General features: G+C 45.2%; 1 protein-coding gene and 1 long non-coding RNA gene across 3 annotated transcripts in view; one reads left to right on the top strand and one right to left on the bottom strand.

Annotated features, from left to right (window-relative positions):
- LOC127424005 (plexin-D1-like) overlaps positions 1-14,356 on the top strand; it is a 161,607-nt gene that overhangs the window by 95,725 nt on the left and 51,526 nt on the right. Inside the window, exons 21-22 of the mRNA XM_051668755.1 lie at positions 1,228-1,335; positions 13,354-13,466. Of these exons, the coding sequence (XP_051524715.1) occupies positions 1,228-1,335; positions 13,354-13,466 (221 nt within the window). The remainder of the gene's footprint in view (positions 1-1,227; positions 1,336-13,353; positions 13,467-14,356) is intronic.
- Positions 4,774-14,356, bottom strand: LOC127424037 (uncharacterized). Of its 2 annotated transcripts, XR_007894411.1 has the most exons (4): positions 14,095-14,356; positions 5,865-6,188; positions 5,535-5,736; positions 4,774-5,425 (listed from the first exon to the last, which is right to left on the bottom strand). It is a non-coding gene; the product is annotated as an uncharacterized LOC127424037 (long non-coding RNA). The 2 variants fall into 2 exon arrangements; XR_007894410.1 differs by having other exon boundaries at positions 4,774-5,736.

Here is a 14,356-nt window from a genome sequence, read left to right on the forward strand (position 1 = left end):
CACTACCCACAATCCTGAAGAGAGATCCACCAATCAGAGAAGTCACCATCACCATGGAAACAGAATTTGCAAAAAAAGAGCTCATTGCCCACTGACATGAAACATTGCGAATAATGAAACCGAGTTTCCCAACATTCTCAAACTATTAAATATTTGTTTATACTTTTAGACTTTTATTTATATATTTACAATAAACATAAAATATATTGTTTATATATTGGCATTATAATATATTGTTTAATCCTTATAATCAATGACAATAAGTCAATAATTTTATATTGTTTGTTATTATATTGTCAACTTGTCATTTAGTCATCCTATTACATAATTCCATCCGTGTATTTCTATGCAAATTTTGGATGGAAACGCCAAGATCTCCAAAATGCTCTGAAATAACTTCAATGCTTCCTTGAGGTGGATAATTTTTTTTTCAATGATAAGACATGCACATAAACTAGGATATAAACATAAATGTATAGAATTTATATAGGAATATACTGTAGATGCACATCAGAAATGTCATGTGAATACTCCATTGGCTCTGAGAATCTCATCAATAGCATCACAAATAGCATCTCAAATGTTGTTCTGGTGATTGTGAAATGTCAAAGTCTGTCATCAAAATGATTGTCTACTATTACCTTCCAGAACTGTGACAGACAGAAGACATCTGCCACTGAACGCTAGCAAACATGAAGTTCGTCAGAGCGTTTCATCTGCACGCTCTAAACCGCAAATCATTTATTACGATTTTTCACATAAATTAAATTCATAACTTGGATTGAATCATGACTAGTAGTAATGCTTCATAGTATTTTGTAGTTCATTTCCTTTATTAGGGAAACCTTTGTATTCTTTCAGATTTTAAAATGTCATTTAGCTTCAAATCAAAGTTTATAATATTGTCAATCACCTTGTTGGTTGGTTTGGTTTTATGGCTTGGAACTCTTAGAATGTTGAAAATTCCTGGGAAAAATACTTCAGAAACCAAGGGACTCACTGTTGCACTCTTTTGTTATCCTCATAATATCAAACCTGACACACCACTCTACTTGCACTTTACTTGTATTAAATTAGAAAAGAATGTACTATAAATTAGAAGCAGGACTTTTGGACCCCACTTAATATGCATGTGTCCACTTGAACAAATACTCAATCTTCTGGGAGCAAAAAAAATGTGTAACACCACCTCTGTCTGTGTGTGTGTGTGTGTGTGTGTGTGTGTAGCGCTGGTGGTGTACTGCACTAAAAGTCGCAGGGCGGAGAGGTACTGGCAGAAGACCTTGTTACAAATGGAAGAGATGGAGTCACAGATCAGAGAGGAGATACGCAAAGGTAACACACATTTGTTATTTTTGGTGTGAGTGGCCTAAAGGGATCTATATATCACACATACACACACACACACACACACACACTTAAAGATCACGTGAAGAGAATGAGGCTGAAAGGAGGAAAATGCCCTAATGGTCTGAGTGTGTCATAAATCACTGCTAGTCCTCTACACTGTTTGCAGATCTGCTTTACTGCCATTCTTATCTGTCAAGCTCTGAAATGTACAAAAACACATCATAAAAACACCATATGAGTAGTCTGTTTGACTTGTGCACTATATCTCAAGTCTTCTGAAGTCATTCAATACCTTTGTGTGTGGAACAAACCAAAATACAAGCAGTTAATCTCGTCAACGAAATTACTGACGAAAATGTTCATTCACAAAGGGTGTTTCTGATTTTGTTACCGATAATGAAGATGAGAAGAAAAAGATGCTAATTACAATAATCAAACAGTTTTAATGAAAACAAGCATTGATAAAAAAATAATACTGCAAGACATTAAAATGCACTAGCACTGTTTATTTATCTATTTATTTATTATTTTTAAAAACACGCTACGTGTAACGCTATATCCTAAAGCATCTAAATGTCAGGTAGTAGAGTCACTTGTTAAAGTAGCTCAAACTTCAGTATTTTCTTTACATGTTCAGCATTTCAGGACAGTTTTCTCATGTTTAATCTTACATATTAAATATATTCACCTATAAAATGTTTAATAGATGTTTCAATATTTGTAATAAGTAATTTATACATTTTTCAGAATATTTTGTTAAAACTTTGGTCTGTTACAGTTCAATACATGCTTTTGTCATTTTGCACTTTAACATCAACTAAAATATGTTATTTTTATATAAGTAAAATAGACTCCAATAAATGATTGACATGATGAAATATTGACTGAATTTAAAGGAACTTTTCATCAAAATACAAAAATATGACTAAAACAAAAAGAAAACTATTAAATATAAGTCATTATTTACATTGCTCATTGATTTGATTGGTCATGAGATACACAAGAACCAATGGCATTTGAGAATGTGATGGTGTAGTTTGAATGTACACAAAAGTGAATGAGTTTTATGGCCTCTTTTATTGTGCTTTTTTGAGCTTGACGGCCTCAGTCCCCATTCACTTTCATTGTATGGAAAACAGCAGCTTGGACATTCTGCTAAACATCTCATTTTGTAATCCACAAGAGAAAGAAAGTCATACGGGTTCCAAACAACACAAGGGTGAATAAATGATGACAGAATTCAGAATATCACTTTAAAGATCTTAGATTCAGAATATTTGTTCTGAAATATGTTTGTATGATCGATTCACAATAGTCAAGTCTGATTCTTTAATCAGAGACAAACAGCACTTAAGAGAACTCAGAACACATGTGTTTATGTTTCTTGGACTATTCTTGTAGTTTCAGATGTTTGGTAATGAATGTTGCTCAAGAGGCCTGAATCTCTGGATTGCAACATCTCACCCCTTCATCCGCTCTCTCTATCTTGCTCCTTCTCTTTTCCTCCTGTTATATTCTTGGTCTCCATGGTAATTTAATCCCAAAATATTCACAAACATCCTGTGTTGAAACAATAAGAGGATGTGTCACTTCCTGTTAATCACATACAGCAGGACTTTCCCCACAAAACTGATCTGACATCAGCTGAAATCGTGTCCTGAGACATTGACACGACTGACAAACGCTGCTCTCAGATCAGCTCAGAGTTTAACACGCACACACACACACGTTGGTGCAGCTATCATTATGAGGACTCTCCATAGACATAATGATTTTTATACTGTACAAACTATAGATTCTGTCCCCTAACCCTAACCCTAAACCTAACCCTCACAGAAACCTTTTTGCATTTTTACATTTTCAAAAAGACATCATTTAATATGCCATTTCCCTCATGGGGACCACTGGCTGGTCCCCACAGTGTAGGTGATCTCAGGTTTTACTATATTTGTGGGGACATTTGGTCCCCACAATGGAGGTTAAACTTGTACACATGCGCACACACACACACACACACACATGTTGGTGCAGCTATCATTATGAGGACTCTCCACAGACATAATGATTTTTATACTGTACGAACTATAGATTCTATCCCCTAACCCTAACCCTACCCCTAAACCTAACCCTCACAAAAACCTTTTTGTATTTTTAAATTTTCAATAAAACATAATTTAGTATGTTTTTTAAGCAATTTGAATTATGGGGACACTAGAAATGTCCTCATAAACCACATTTATAGCATAATACCCTTGTAATTACCAGTTTATAACCTAAACAAAGTCCTCGTAAACCACTTAAACCTGCCCACATACACACACATGCACACACACAGACACACACTGGCACACACATGCACACACACATGCATGTGCACACACACATATTCTCTCACACACGGTGCAAGTTCCCTTTAGAATCAGAGTAACCATCCAGGATAAAACCATTAGTACACACAAAATATAGTGTGTGTGTGTTTAAACAAATCCATATAAAAACACACCACTTTATAAATAATATTTTTTTCTTTTTACAGTGAAACAACAATCAGTATGGGCTAAATGAAAGTGTTTTTTACAATCACTTTGGCACTCATTTCAGAACCTTGATGTCAATTTTCAAAACTCTAGACACAAAACACAAAAAGGTCATAACTTGTAACACAGGCTGTCCAATGTTCAAAATTTTGCACTGTGCATGCATATCTTTAAAGAAACCTTACACATGCAGAATCATTGTGTAACAATCATGGAAAGGAGGAAGCTGGGGCCGGCTTGACAAAACACGTAAACATTTATTGTTGCACTTTTAAGTCACACACAATAAGGCCCTTTTTCAGCAGTACACAAAAGGTTTGCTTTTCAGCATCCACCGCACTGACATGAAGTTATGCACAGACAGCTTCATGCGTCTCTCTCTCTCTCATCCGCCGCTGTCTCCTCTCCTCATATACTCCTGCCGCCCCTCACTGGAGAGCGAGACCGGTGTGGCACACAGGTGGAGCTCTTTAACCACTTATCTTCCCAGCCTCGCTCTGCCCAGACGCCACTCGGCCCCACCCTGCTCACCACACATTGGTTCAAATAACTCATTTATCATGAAATACCATAGGAACATTAATTTAGATCACCCACACATAAGATACCGATAGTTTTACTGTGTAGTTGTTCGTACAATAATTAAATATTGTAGTACAAAATATGTGATACATGTTTCATTATGGTACTACATGTAAATACATCACTTTAAAAGGACTAGTAGAGAGAATACTACAGACACAGTGGAATCATTTAACAAAATCTGAAATTTATTGATGAAATACAATCAAATCACAACATAGGTTTCTTTGAATCAAACCAAAAATAATTAGCTACAAAAAAGAAAAACTACAGTAAAACGTCAACTGCAGTGTTACTCACCTGGCTTACTGTAAAAAGTAAAACAAAGGACTGATTATTGTACTTCTATTTTTCCATCAACCCTGTCTTGTGGATTTGGCCACAGGTTCTCATCTACATCACAATGGATGTTTTCATTAGCCAAACATCTTGGGAAGAATCTTCGGGCATGGCAAATCCAGGCCTGACACTGGTCTGCCGTGATGTCATTGCATGCGTCATCCATGGCCTGGAGAAGGATGACTTGTTCGTGAGGGCACCTATCATATACCTTCCACCTCCATGTGGAGAAGAATTCCTCAATCAGGTTAAGGAAAGTAGAGAATGGGGATAAGTACAGGGTGGTAAATGGTGGATGGGCCTGAAACCATGCTTGCACCAGTTGAGCATGGTGGAACCTGACATTATCCCACACAATGACATAGGTCACCCCATCAGCTCTACAGACCTGATTTAGCTAATCAAGGAAGGTTACAAGGATTGCATCCCACCACACCATCTTCTGATATAGCCGCACACATGGTGATGTTGGTCCCACATTGTCCAGGTACTTGGATGGTTGCCTGCTGGCCAATGAAATTCTGACCTCTCCTCCTTGTCTTGGTCAGGTTGAAGCCTGCCTCATCCAAAAAGATGAATTTGTGATGGTTTTCATCAGCATCCAGCTCCATCACCCTCTAAAAAAACATTTTGGAAAGAGAATTACTGATTACAGTCCCCAGTCCTCAGCTTCACTCTGTCTGCATTTATTTCAAAAGGCACACAGTATAGCTGTTTTAGAGACACCTGGTTCCTTTTCAGCATGTGTGCATTAGTCTGCAAACTTATGGTTTCCACACTGCTGAACATGTCGTCATTGTCCAAGATGTGCTGCTGAATGTCTGTAAGGCGAATATTATTTCTGGCCCAAACCAAATTGACCACAGCCCGCTCTTGTTGGTCAGTCAGAATTTTGCCTCTGCCTCCCCTATTTGGCCTAGTCTCTATTCTGCAGGGAAAATTACAGTAAGAACACATTTAGTCACATCACCTACTCTGTGGTACACACTGGCATGCAAAATACAGTCATTTGACAATTGAGAGTAGCCTAATGTTTAGTGTATGCTGAATACTTACCAGTTCTCATTGCGGAAAGTTCCCTATCTGTCACTCACTCGACGTTGTGTCGATGTAGTGACACTAAGGACACTAGGGGTCACTCTTGGGAGCCCAAGACACCTCTGGTCTTTGATAAAAGGTCAATGAATATTGGCGAGTAGTATTTGCATGCTACTCCCCCGGACATACGGGCATAAAAGAAGCTGGTATGGAACCACTCATTCAGATTTTCTCTTCGGAGCTGAACAGTCATGCTCATTGTGCTGAATTTCTACTGTTCATTCACCTCTGCTGAATCTGCCAGAGCATTTCAGCGGCTTCTCCCTCCTCTGCACTGGTGCACTGCAGAAAAAAGAGAGCATATTTTCTGAAAGAGTTTAATTCTCTAAAAGAGTATATTTCTCTAAAAGACGCATCTTTTTAAAGATCCCTTTCCGATTATGTGTTATTCCTGGTTGCGGTCGTTATCTCTCAACTTCTGATGGTCATGATCGCTGTCTTTCGCGTCTGGGCGTGACCTACACAGAGGCAGCGTTCGTGGATGGTTCATGTTCTCACTGCGAGAACATGACCATGGCAACGTTGTGGTCGCGGCTTGCTTTTGTAAGAAAGCAAGGGGGCGATTTGGGGACTGGGGGCGATTTGGGGACCCCAATGGGATTGTCTCCGCCGGGTATCCCCCCGCAGACCTCCCATTCCCCAGCACGCTCGTCTGACCCAGTCGGGCTTCCAGATGAGTCTGCCGACTCGTCTCACGGCGAGTCTGGCCTCTTGTTCGGAGCCCGCGAAGATGATGAGCTCTCGAGCGCAGCATCGGAGAGCGGGCTTGTCCAGTCAGACACAGAAGCCTCAGCTGGGCTCCCCCCCTCGGGGATGATTTCCTAGTCACAGGCTGATGCAGAGATGATGGACATGCTTTCCCTGGCGGCCACGAGCGTCAGGCTAGAGTGGAACACTCCGCACTCCCCTGAACCCTCGCAGCTCGATGATTGCTTCCTGGGCTCGCAGCGCCGCTCAAAGCAGCCACGACCCGCTCCAGTGCCTTTCTTCCCAGAAGCGCATGAGGAGCTGATGAAATCATGGGGGGCACCTTTTAATGCCCGGTCCCAATTCCTCAGTTCCCCCGCCCTCACTACCCTCGATGGCGGGGTGGCCAGGGGCTATACAGCGATTCCCCCGGTGGATAAGGCGCTCGCGGTGCACCTATGCCCGCGGAGTACCGCCACCTGGCGGGGACGCCCAAAGCTCCCATCCAAGCCCTGTAGGTTCACGTCGTCCCTGACGGATAAAGCCTACAGAGCCGCCTCTGCCCTGCACCCATGGCTCTCCGGCAGGTCCACCAAGCCAAGGCACTGAAAGAACTGCACGAGGGTAGTTCTGCCCCAGATCTGATGCAGGAACTGCGCTCAGCAACCGACCTCGCTCTCCGAGTGATGAAGGTCACGGCGCGGTCTCTCGGGCGGACGATGTCCACATTAGTGTTCCAGGAGCGCCACATTTGGCTCAACCTGGTCAAGATGGGTGAGGCCAACAAGACACGGTTCCTTGCTGCCCCCATTTCCCAGGCTGGCCTATTCGGCGACACCGTTGAAGACTTTGCCCAGCAGTTCTTGACATGAAGCAGCCCCTTCGGCCAGGCCCCGGCGTGGAGCCCACCGCAGGAAGCAGACGCCACCCGTCTCACATTCGGCTGCTAAGAACCCACAGAGGTCATCAAAGCGCCCCTGAGACGGGCGACCCAGGGTCGAATAAACCCATTCACCTGGAGCTGGAAAGAAGACCACACCATCCCCCTGTGGAGGGCCGGATGGAGAATCTTTCGTTGCCTTTTTGTTTGATTTCGCCACATGCCCAAGTGACTGCGGTACCCAACAGTTCAGCAAAAGAGCGGTTTCCTTCTTCCCTGGGTCACATACCCAGTGTGCACGGTCATCATCACGACTACCATCCACGGGTTTTTCCTTGCAGGATTGGCGCTCCAGCGGCAGTCTTCCCACCCCTTAGTGCCCAGCTGTGGCACACATGTCTCCACGGGTTACGAGGACAGGCCTCTTCCTCCCCTGTCCCAGGTTGTTCCGGGGGTGGTCACAAGGAGCCAGGTAAGTGCGTCGATGTCCCTAGATTCAGCACGGCCACGATGTGGTGTGGTACCTCGAGCTCCGCCCCGCCGAGAGGCCCCACCTGCCGGTACGTCTGACGACGTTGTCCCCTTGGTCCCCCTTGCACAGAACTTGGATGCATGGCTTGCGCTTTCCAATCCGTCGTGATGGCTGGTCCGGACCGTCCAACTCGGCTACGCGATTCAGTTTGCCAGGTGCCCACCCAGGTTCAGTGGTATCCACTTCACCTTGGCGAAGGACAAAAACGCTGCTACCTTGCACGTGGAGATCGCTACCCTCCTACGGAAGGGCGCGATAGAACCTGTCCCTCCGGCCGAGATGAAGAAGGGGTTTTACAGCCGGCGGTGGGTTGCGGCCAATCTTGGACCTGTGAGTACTTAACCAGGCTTTACACAGACTCCCATTCAAGATGCTGATGCAAAAACGCATTCTGGCGAGCGTCCGGCATCAAGATTGGTTCGCAGCGGTAGACCTGAAGGACGCGTACTTCCACGTCTCGATCCTACCTCGACACAGACCCTTCCTGCGGTTTGCATTCGAGGGTCAGGCATATCAGTACAAGGTCCTCCCTTTCAGCCTGTCCCTGTCTCTTTGCATCTTCATGAAGGTCGCAGAGGCAGCCCTTGCCCCGTTAAGGGAAGTGGGCATACGCATTCTCAACTATCTCGACGACTGGCTAATCCTAGCTCACTCTCGGGACATGTTGTGCGCACACAGGGACTTGGTGCTCTCACACCTCAGCCGACTAGGGCTTCGGGTCAACTGGGAAAAGAGCAAGCTCCTCCCGGTTCAGAGCATCTCTTTCCTTGGTTTGAAGTTGGACTCAGTCTCTTTGACAGTGCACCTCACGAACGAGCACACCCAGTCGGTGCTGGCCTGTTTGAAGGCATTCAAACAGAAAACAGCGGTTACATTGAAACTTTTTCAGAGGCTCCTGGGGCATATGGCATCCTCAGCGGTAGCCACCCCAATTGGGTTGATGCATATGAGACTGCTTCAGCACTGGCTTCAGACTCGAGTCCCGAGATGGGCATGGTGCCGCGGGACACATCGCATGGTCATCACGCCGGTCTGTCACCGTCTTTTCAGCCCTTGGACCGACCTCTCGTTTCTACGGGCAGGTGTTCCCCTAGAACTGGTCTCCAGGCATGTCATGGTCATGACAGATGCCTCCAAAACGGGCTGGGGCGCTGTTTGCAATGGGCACGCAGCCACCGGCTTGTGGACGGGCCCACGACTACATTGGCACATCAACTGCCTCGAGTTGTTGGCAATTCTGCTCGCCCTGCAGAGGTTTCGGCCATTGATTCAGGGCAAGCACGTGTTAGTTCGGACAGACAACACAGCAACGGTAGCATACGTCTCCTCCTCTGGAGCCAGCAGCACTTCAAGTTGCTGTGAGCCACTCACATCCCGGGCAACCGCAACACTATAGCGGACACGCTGTCATGGCAGGTTACCCTCAGGGGAGAATGGAGACTCAGGTGGCCTGCTGATTTGGAGTCGATTTGGACAGGCACAGGTGGACCTGTTCGCCTCCCAAGAATCCTCCCACTGCCCGCTCTGGTACGCCCTGACCGAGGCCCCCCTTGGCATAGACGCACTGGCACACAGCTGGCCCCCTGGCCTGAGCAAAAATGCATTTCCACCAGTGAGCCTACTTGCACAGACCCTGTGCACGGTCAGGGAGGATGAGGAGCAGGTCGTTCTGGTAGCACCCTACTGGTCCACCCAAACGTTGTTCTCGGACCTCACGCTCCTCACGACAGCACCCCCCTGGCGAATTCCCCTGAGGAAGGACCTTCTTTCTCAGGGACGGGGCACCATCTGGCACCCGTGACCAAACCTCTGGAATCTCCATGTCTGGCCCCTGGACGGGATGCGGAAACCTAAGCAGTCTACCACACACGGTGGTAGACACAATCACTCAGGCTAGGGCCCCCTCTATGAGGCGCCTGTATGCCTTTAGTGGCGTCTGTTCGCTAAGTGGTGTTCTTCCTGATGAGAAGACCCCCAGAGATGCGCAGTCAGATCAGTGCTTTCCTTCCTGCAGGAGAGGTTGGAAGGAGGCTGTCCCCTTCCACCTTGAAGGTGTACGTTGCCGCCATAGCAGCACACCATGACACAGTCGACGGTAAGTCCTTAGGGAAGCACGACCTGATCATCAGGTTCCTGAGAGGCACCAGGAGGCTGAATCCCTCCAGACCGCACCTCGTTCCCTCATGGGACCTCTCTGTAGTTCTTCAGGGTCTACAGAGAGCCCCCTTTGAGCCTTTGCAGTCAGCTGAGCTTAAGGCACTCTCCTTGAAGACTGCCCTCCTGACTGCGCTCACTTCCATCAAGAGGGTAGGATACCTGCAAGCGTTCTCTGTCAGCGAAACGTGCCTGGAGTTCGGTCCGGGCTACTCTCACGTGATCCTGTGACCCCGACCGGGTTATGTGCCCAAGGTTCCCATAACCCCTTTTAGGGATAAGGTGGTGAACCTGTGAGCACTGCCCCAGGAGGAGGCAGACCCAGCCCTGTCGTTGCTGTGTCCAGTGCGCGCTTTACGCATCTATTTGGATCGCACGCAGAGCTTTAGGATCTCTGAGCAGCTCTTTGTCTGCTTTGGTGCACTGTGGAAAGGAAGCGCTGTCTCCAAGCAGAGGATCGCCCACTGGCTCATTGATGCCATAGCTATGGCATATCATGCCCAGGACATGTCACCCCCGGTAGGGCTACGAGCCCATTCTACCAAGGGTGTAGCGGCCTCCTGGGCCCTGGCCAGGGGTGTCTCTCTAACAGACATTTGCAGAGCAGCGGGCTGGGCAACACTCAACACCTTTGCAAGGTTCTACAACCTCCGGGTGGAACTGGTTTCCTCCCAGGTAGTGGCACACAATACAAGCGGATAAGCCCGGGATAGCCCGCCGGGTGTATCGCTTGCACATAGCACCTTCCACCTCTTTTAAGCTGAAGACGTGTGCCATTAATTTCCAGTAGTGTTCACAAACTATGTTCCCTGGTTGACTTCCTCCAAGCCCTGTGGCAGTCGCGTTTTCGGAGAGACTCACTGCCGACCCAGTACACGTGCTAACTAAGAGCTCTGTTCTGGGGTAGGTGCTCCGCATGTGGCAGTTCCCTGTAAGGTTACCCCATGCAATGTATATCTTCCGCTAATTCGTTTCCCTGTTGGCAAACTGCGTCTTCCTTGGGCAGAGCCCCTCTGCCCCAGTCTCCATGTTTGTAGTAACTCCTCCCCCGTTGGGTAGGATCTACCTTGAGACTCTCCACATGGTCATCAAGACCATGTGACGTATTTTTTCCACTTAAATATCCCCCCTCTCTTTGGGCGAGGTGTGGTCTCTGTGGTGTCCTCCCCTTGGGAGGGACACCCCCCCGACTAGACCTGGTGGCCCAGTCGGATAATCCCCCTTCTTTTTTAGGGAGTGGAAAATAAAGGGGAAAAGAGGCCATGACTGGGTTAGCCTGTCTCAATCTCTTGGGTAGTCGACTTGTCCCCAAAGGGCTGTTCGATACTCATAACTATGTTGGGGGAGGTTACGTGTCGGCCTGGTGCGCTGGCTACGAGGCACACAGTAGTCTGCCCGTCACACACTGCCAATTCACGTAACAGTTCAACCAGTTATGGCATTTCGTAAAGGGAACCCTAGTATCACTACATTGACACAACGTCGAAGTGACAGATAGGGAACGTCCTTGTTACTTGCGTAACCTCCGTTCCCTGATGGAGGGAACGCGACGTTGTGAATGAGTGGTTGTATACCAGCTCCTTTTATACCCATATGTCCGGGGGAGTGGCATGCAAATACCACTCGCCAATTTTCATTGGCCTTTTATCAAAGACCAGAGGTGTCTCAGACTTCCAAGAGTGACCCCTAGTGTCCCTAGTGTCACTACATCGACACAACGTCTCGTTCCCTCCATCAGGGAACGGAGGTTATGCAAGTAACCAGGATGTTCTGATGATTGAGGCCATGATTGATCTTCTGAGGTTTGGCTGAATCATTGTAGCTGCCTCAGTCATTGTCATGCCATGATTTACAACATGGTCTACAGCTATTGCTCAGATTTCATTGGACACTGCTGTTGCTGCCGCTGTCTTGGTCTATGGCCTTGTCCTATACCACGTTCCCCCACACCTCTCAAACGAGGCCCATGGCTGCCTGTCTGGTGAGGTCAAAGCCCTCCCCTATGACGAGGCCCACGACCACCTCTCAGAGGGGTGCTTGTCCCCTGCCATTCCTTTGACCACCACATCTTCCTCGTCTTCCTCCTCCCACAGCTTGACCTCTGTTGTGACCAGGATCACCTGCCGGCTCCATGTTATTGTAGATGGATACCACTCAGTTCACTATGTACTCGTACTACAAAGTGAAATCAGTCATCAGTAATGAGTTGGCAGTATTGGAAAAGCAATTTCATGGGCCTGCATACATACAGTAATGTCAAATCTGAAAACATTGTCTGGAAAAGTGGTGCATGAGACCATAGAAACAGTGTTTGATAAAGAATGATGATGAAATATTACATCCATAGATAATGTAGTCTAACTGGTTCATGTTCCACGGTAACTGGTGTCAATGGATCTCATTATCCTGAAACTTTCATGATCTAAACATGGAATACTGTTCGTCAGTTTCCATAAAACTATGCATTAACAGTAATGCAACAGTTACTTATCATTTTGAGCAGTTGTATCAGTTGATAGTTAGATCATTGTAATGAAATGAATAGACAGTCATCTCAGATGTAATGTGAAGTTGTGTCATTTTGAACAGGTGATTTAAGTTCAATGAACAAATGATCTTAGGTTTATGTGTATTGCATCCAAGCAATTGGAAAAAGTGTTAAGAGTTTTGAAAAAATTGCATTTTAATAATCGATTGTGAGTTTTGGGCCTATAGTTTAGAAAAATGACATCAAGGTTCTGAAATTATTGCCAAAGTGATTGTAAAAAACTGTAACTGGGAACTGAATTACACTTTAAGTGTGTGTATGTGTGTGTGTGTGTGTGTGTGTGTGTGTTTGTGTGTGTATGTGGGCAGCTTTAAGTGGTTTAAGAGGACTTTTTTTTAGGTTACAACTGGTAATTACAGGGGTATTATGCTATAAATGTGGTTTATGATTCAAATCACTTAAAAAACATACTAAATTATGTTTTATTGAAAATGTAAAAATGCAGAAAATTTTTTGTGAGGGTTAGGTTTAGGGGTAGGGTTAGGGGATAGAATCTATAGTTCGTAAAGTATAAAAATCATTATGTCTATGGGGAGTCCTCGTAAACCACAAATACCAACATGTGTGTGTTGTGCACAGTTCAGGATGTGTCTTCCTGCTTGTGTCTAAATTGTGTGTGTTGCTGACATGTCTGTTTGTGCCGCAGGTTTTGCTGAGCTCCAGACTGATATGACGGATCTGACAAAAGAACTGAACCGCACACAGGGAATCCCCTTCCTGGAGTACAAGCAGTTTGTCACCCGCACGTTCTTTCCTAAGGTACCACACGACTCGTCTGTTTGACCTTTCACTAGGCGTCTGCTATTAGAAATGCAGTCCATTAAATGTGTGAAACTGAAAGTAGAAATTATTTACATGTGACTGGCAATAAGTCATGCGGCTTCAGGAAATGGCAGAATACTCTTAGTGTTTGATGCAAAATAACTTTTATAATCGGAGTATCAGCCAACTTGTAATTTTGCCCCATTCATCTGCACTACAGTTTGATGGGTCATATAGAGTGAAAATAATTTAAAGAGTTGAAGATTGAAGGTGTCCTCCAGTATTCTGGAAGTTATTTTGAGACTAATTTCCCAAGTCACTCATAACTTAAAGTTGTTAAACTACAGTCAAGCTGCTCTTTTAACCTGTCAGAAGTTGTTTGCTCCACTATAAGCTACTAACAAAAAGTAGAACTAAATTGAAGCTATTAAAGAAGAAAATATTTTTTGATGTACAACAACTGGATGGTATTATTAAGGAATTCAGTAATAACTCTTGATAGTTATATATTTCACTAAGGTGACATTCACTTTCAATAACCAAATTATCCATGCTTATACTTCAGTAACCATTCTTTTAAGGAATAGTTCACTCAAAAAAGAAAATTCTCTCATCATTTACTCACCCTCATGCTATCCCAGATGTGTATTACTTTCTTTCTTCTGCAGAACACAAATGAGGATTTTTAGAAAAATATTTCAGCTCTGTAGGTCCAAACAATGCAAGTGAATGGTGACCAGAACTCATAAGATACAAAAAGCACATAAAGGCAGTATAAAAGTAATCCATTTGATCCAGTGGTTAAATGAATGTCTTTTGAAGTGATACAATTATAATTTGTTCTGGTGCGGGTCTACGAGGGGAATCAGTTCACTGCCTCTCACGTG

Source organism: Myxocyprinus asiaticus, chromosome 33 (genome assembly GCF_019703515.2).
Source record: "Myxocyprinus asiaticus isolate MX2 ecotype Aquarium Trade chromosome 33, UBuf_Myxa_2, whole genome shotgun sequence".
Taxonomy (NCBI): domain Eukaryota; kingdom Metazoa; phylum Chordata; class Actinopteri; order Cypriniformes; family Catostomidae; genus Myxocyprinus; species Myxocyprinus asiaticus.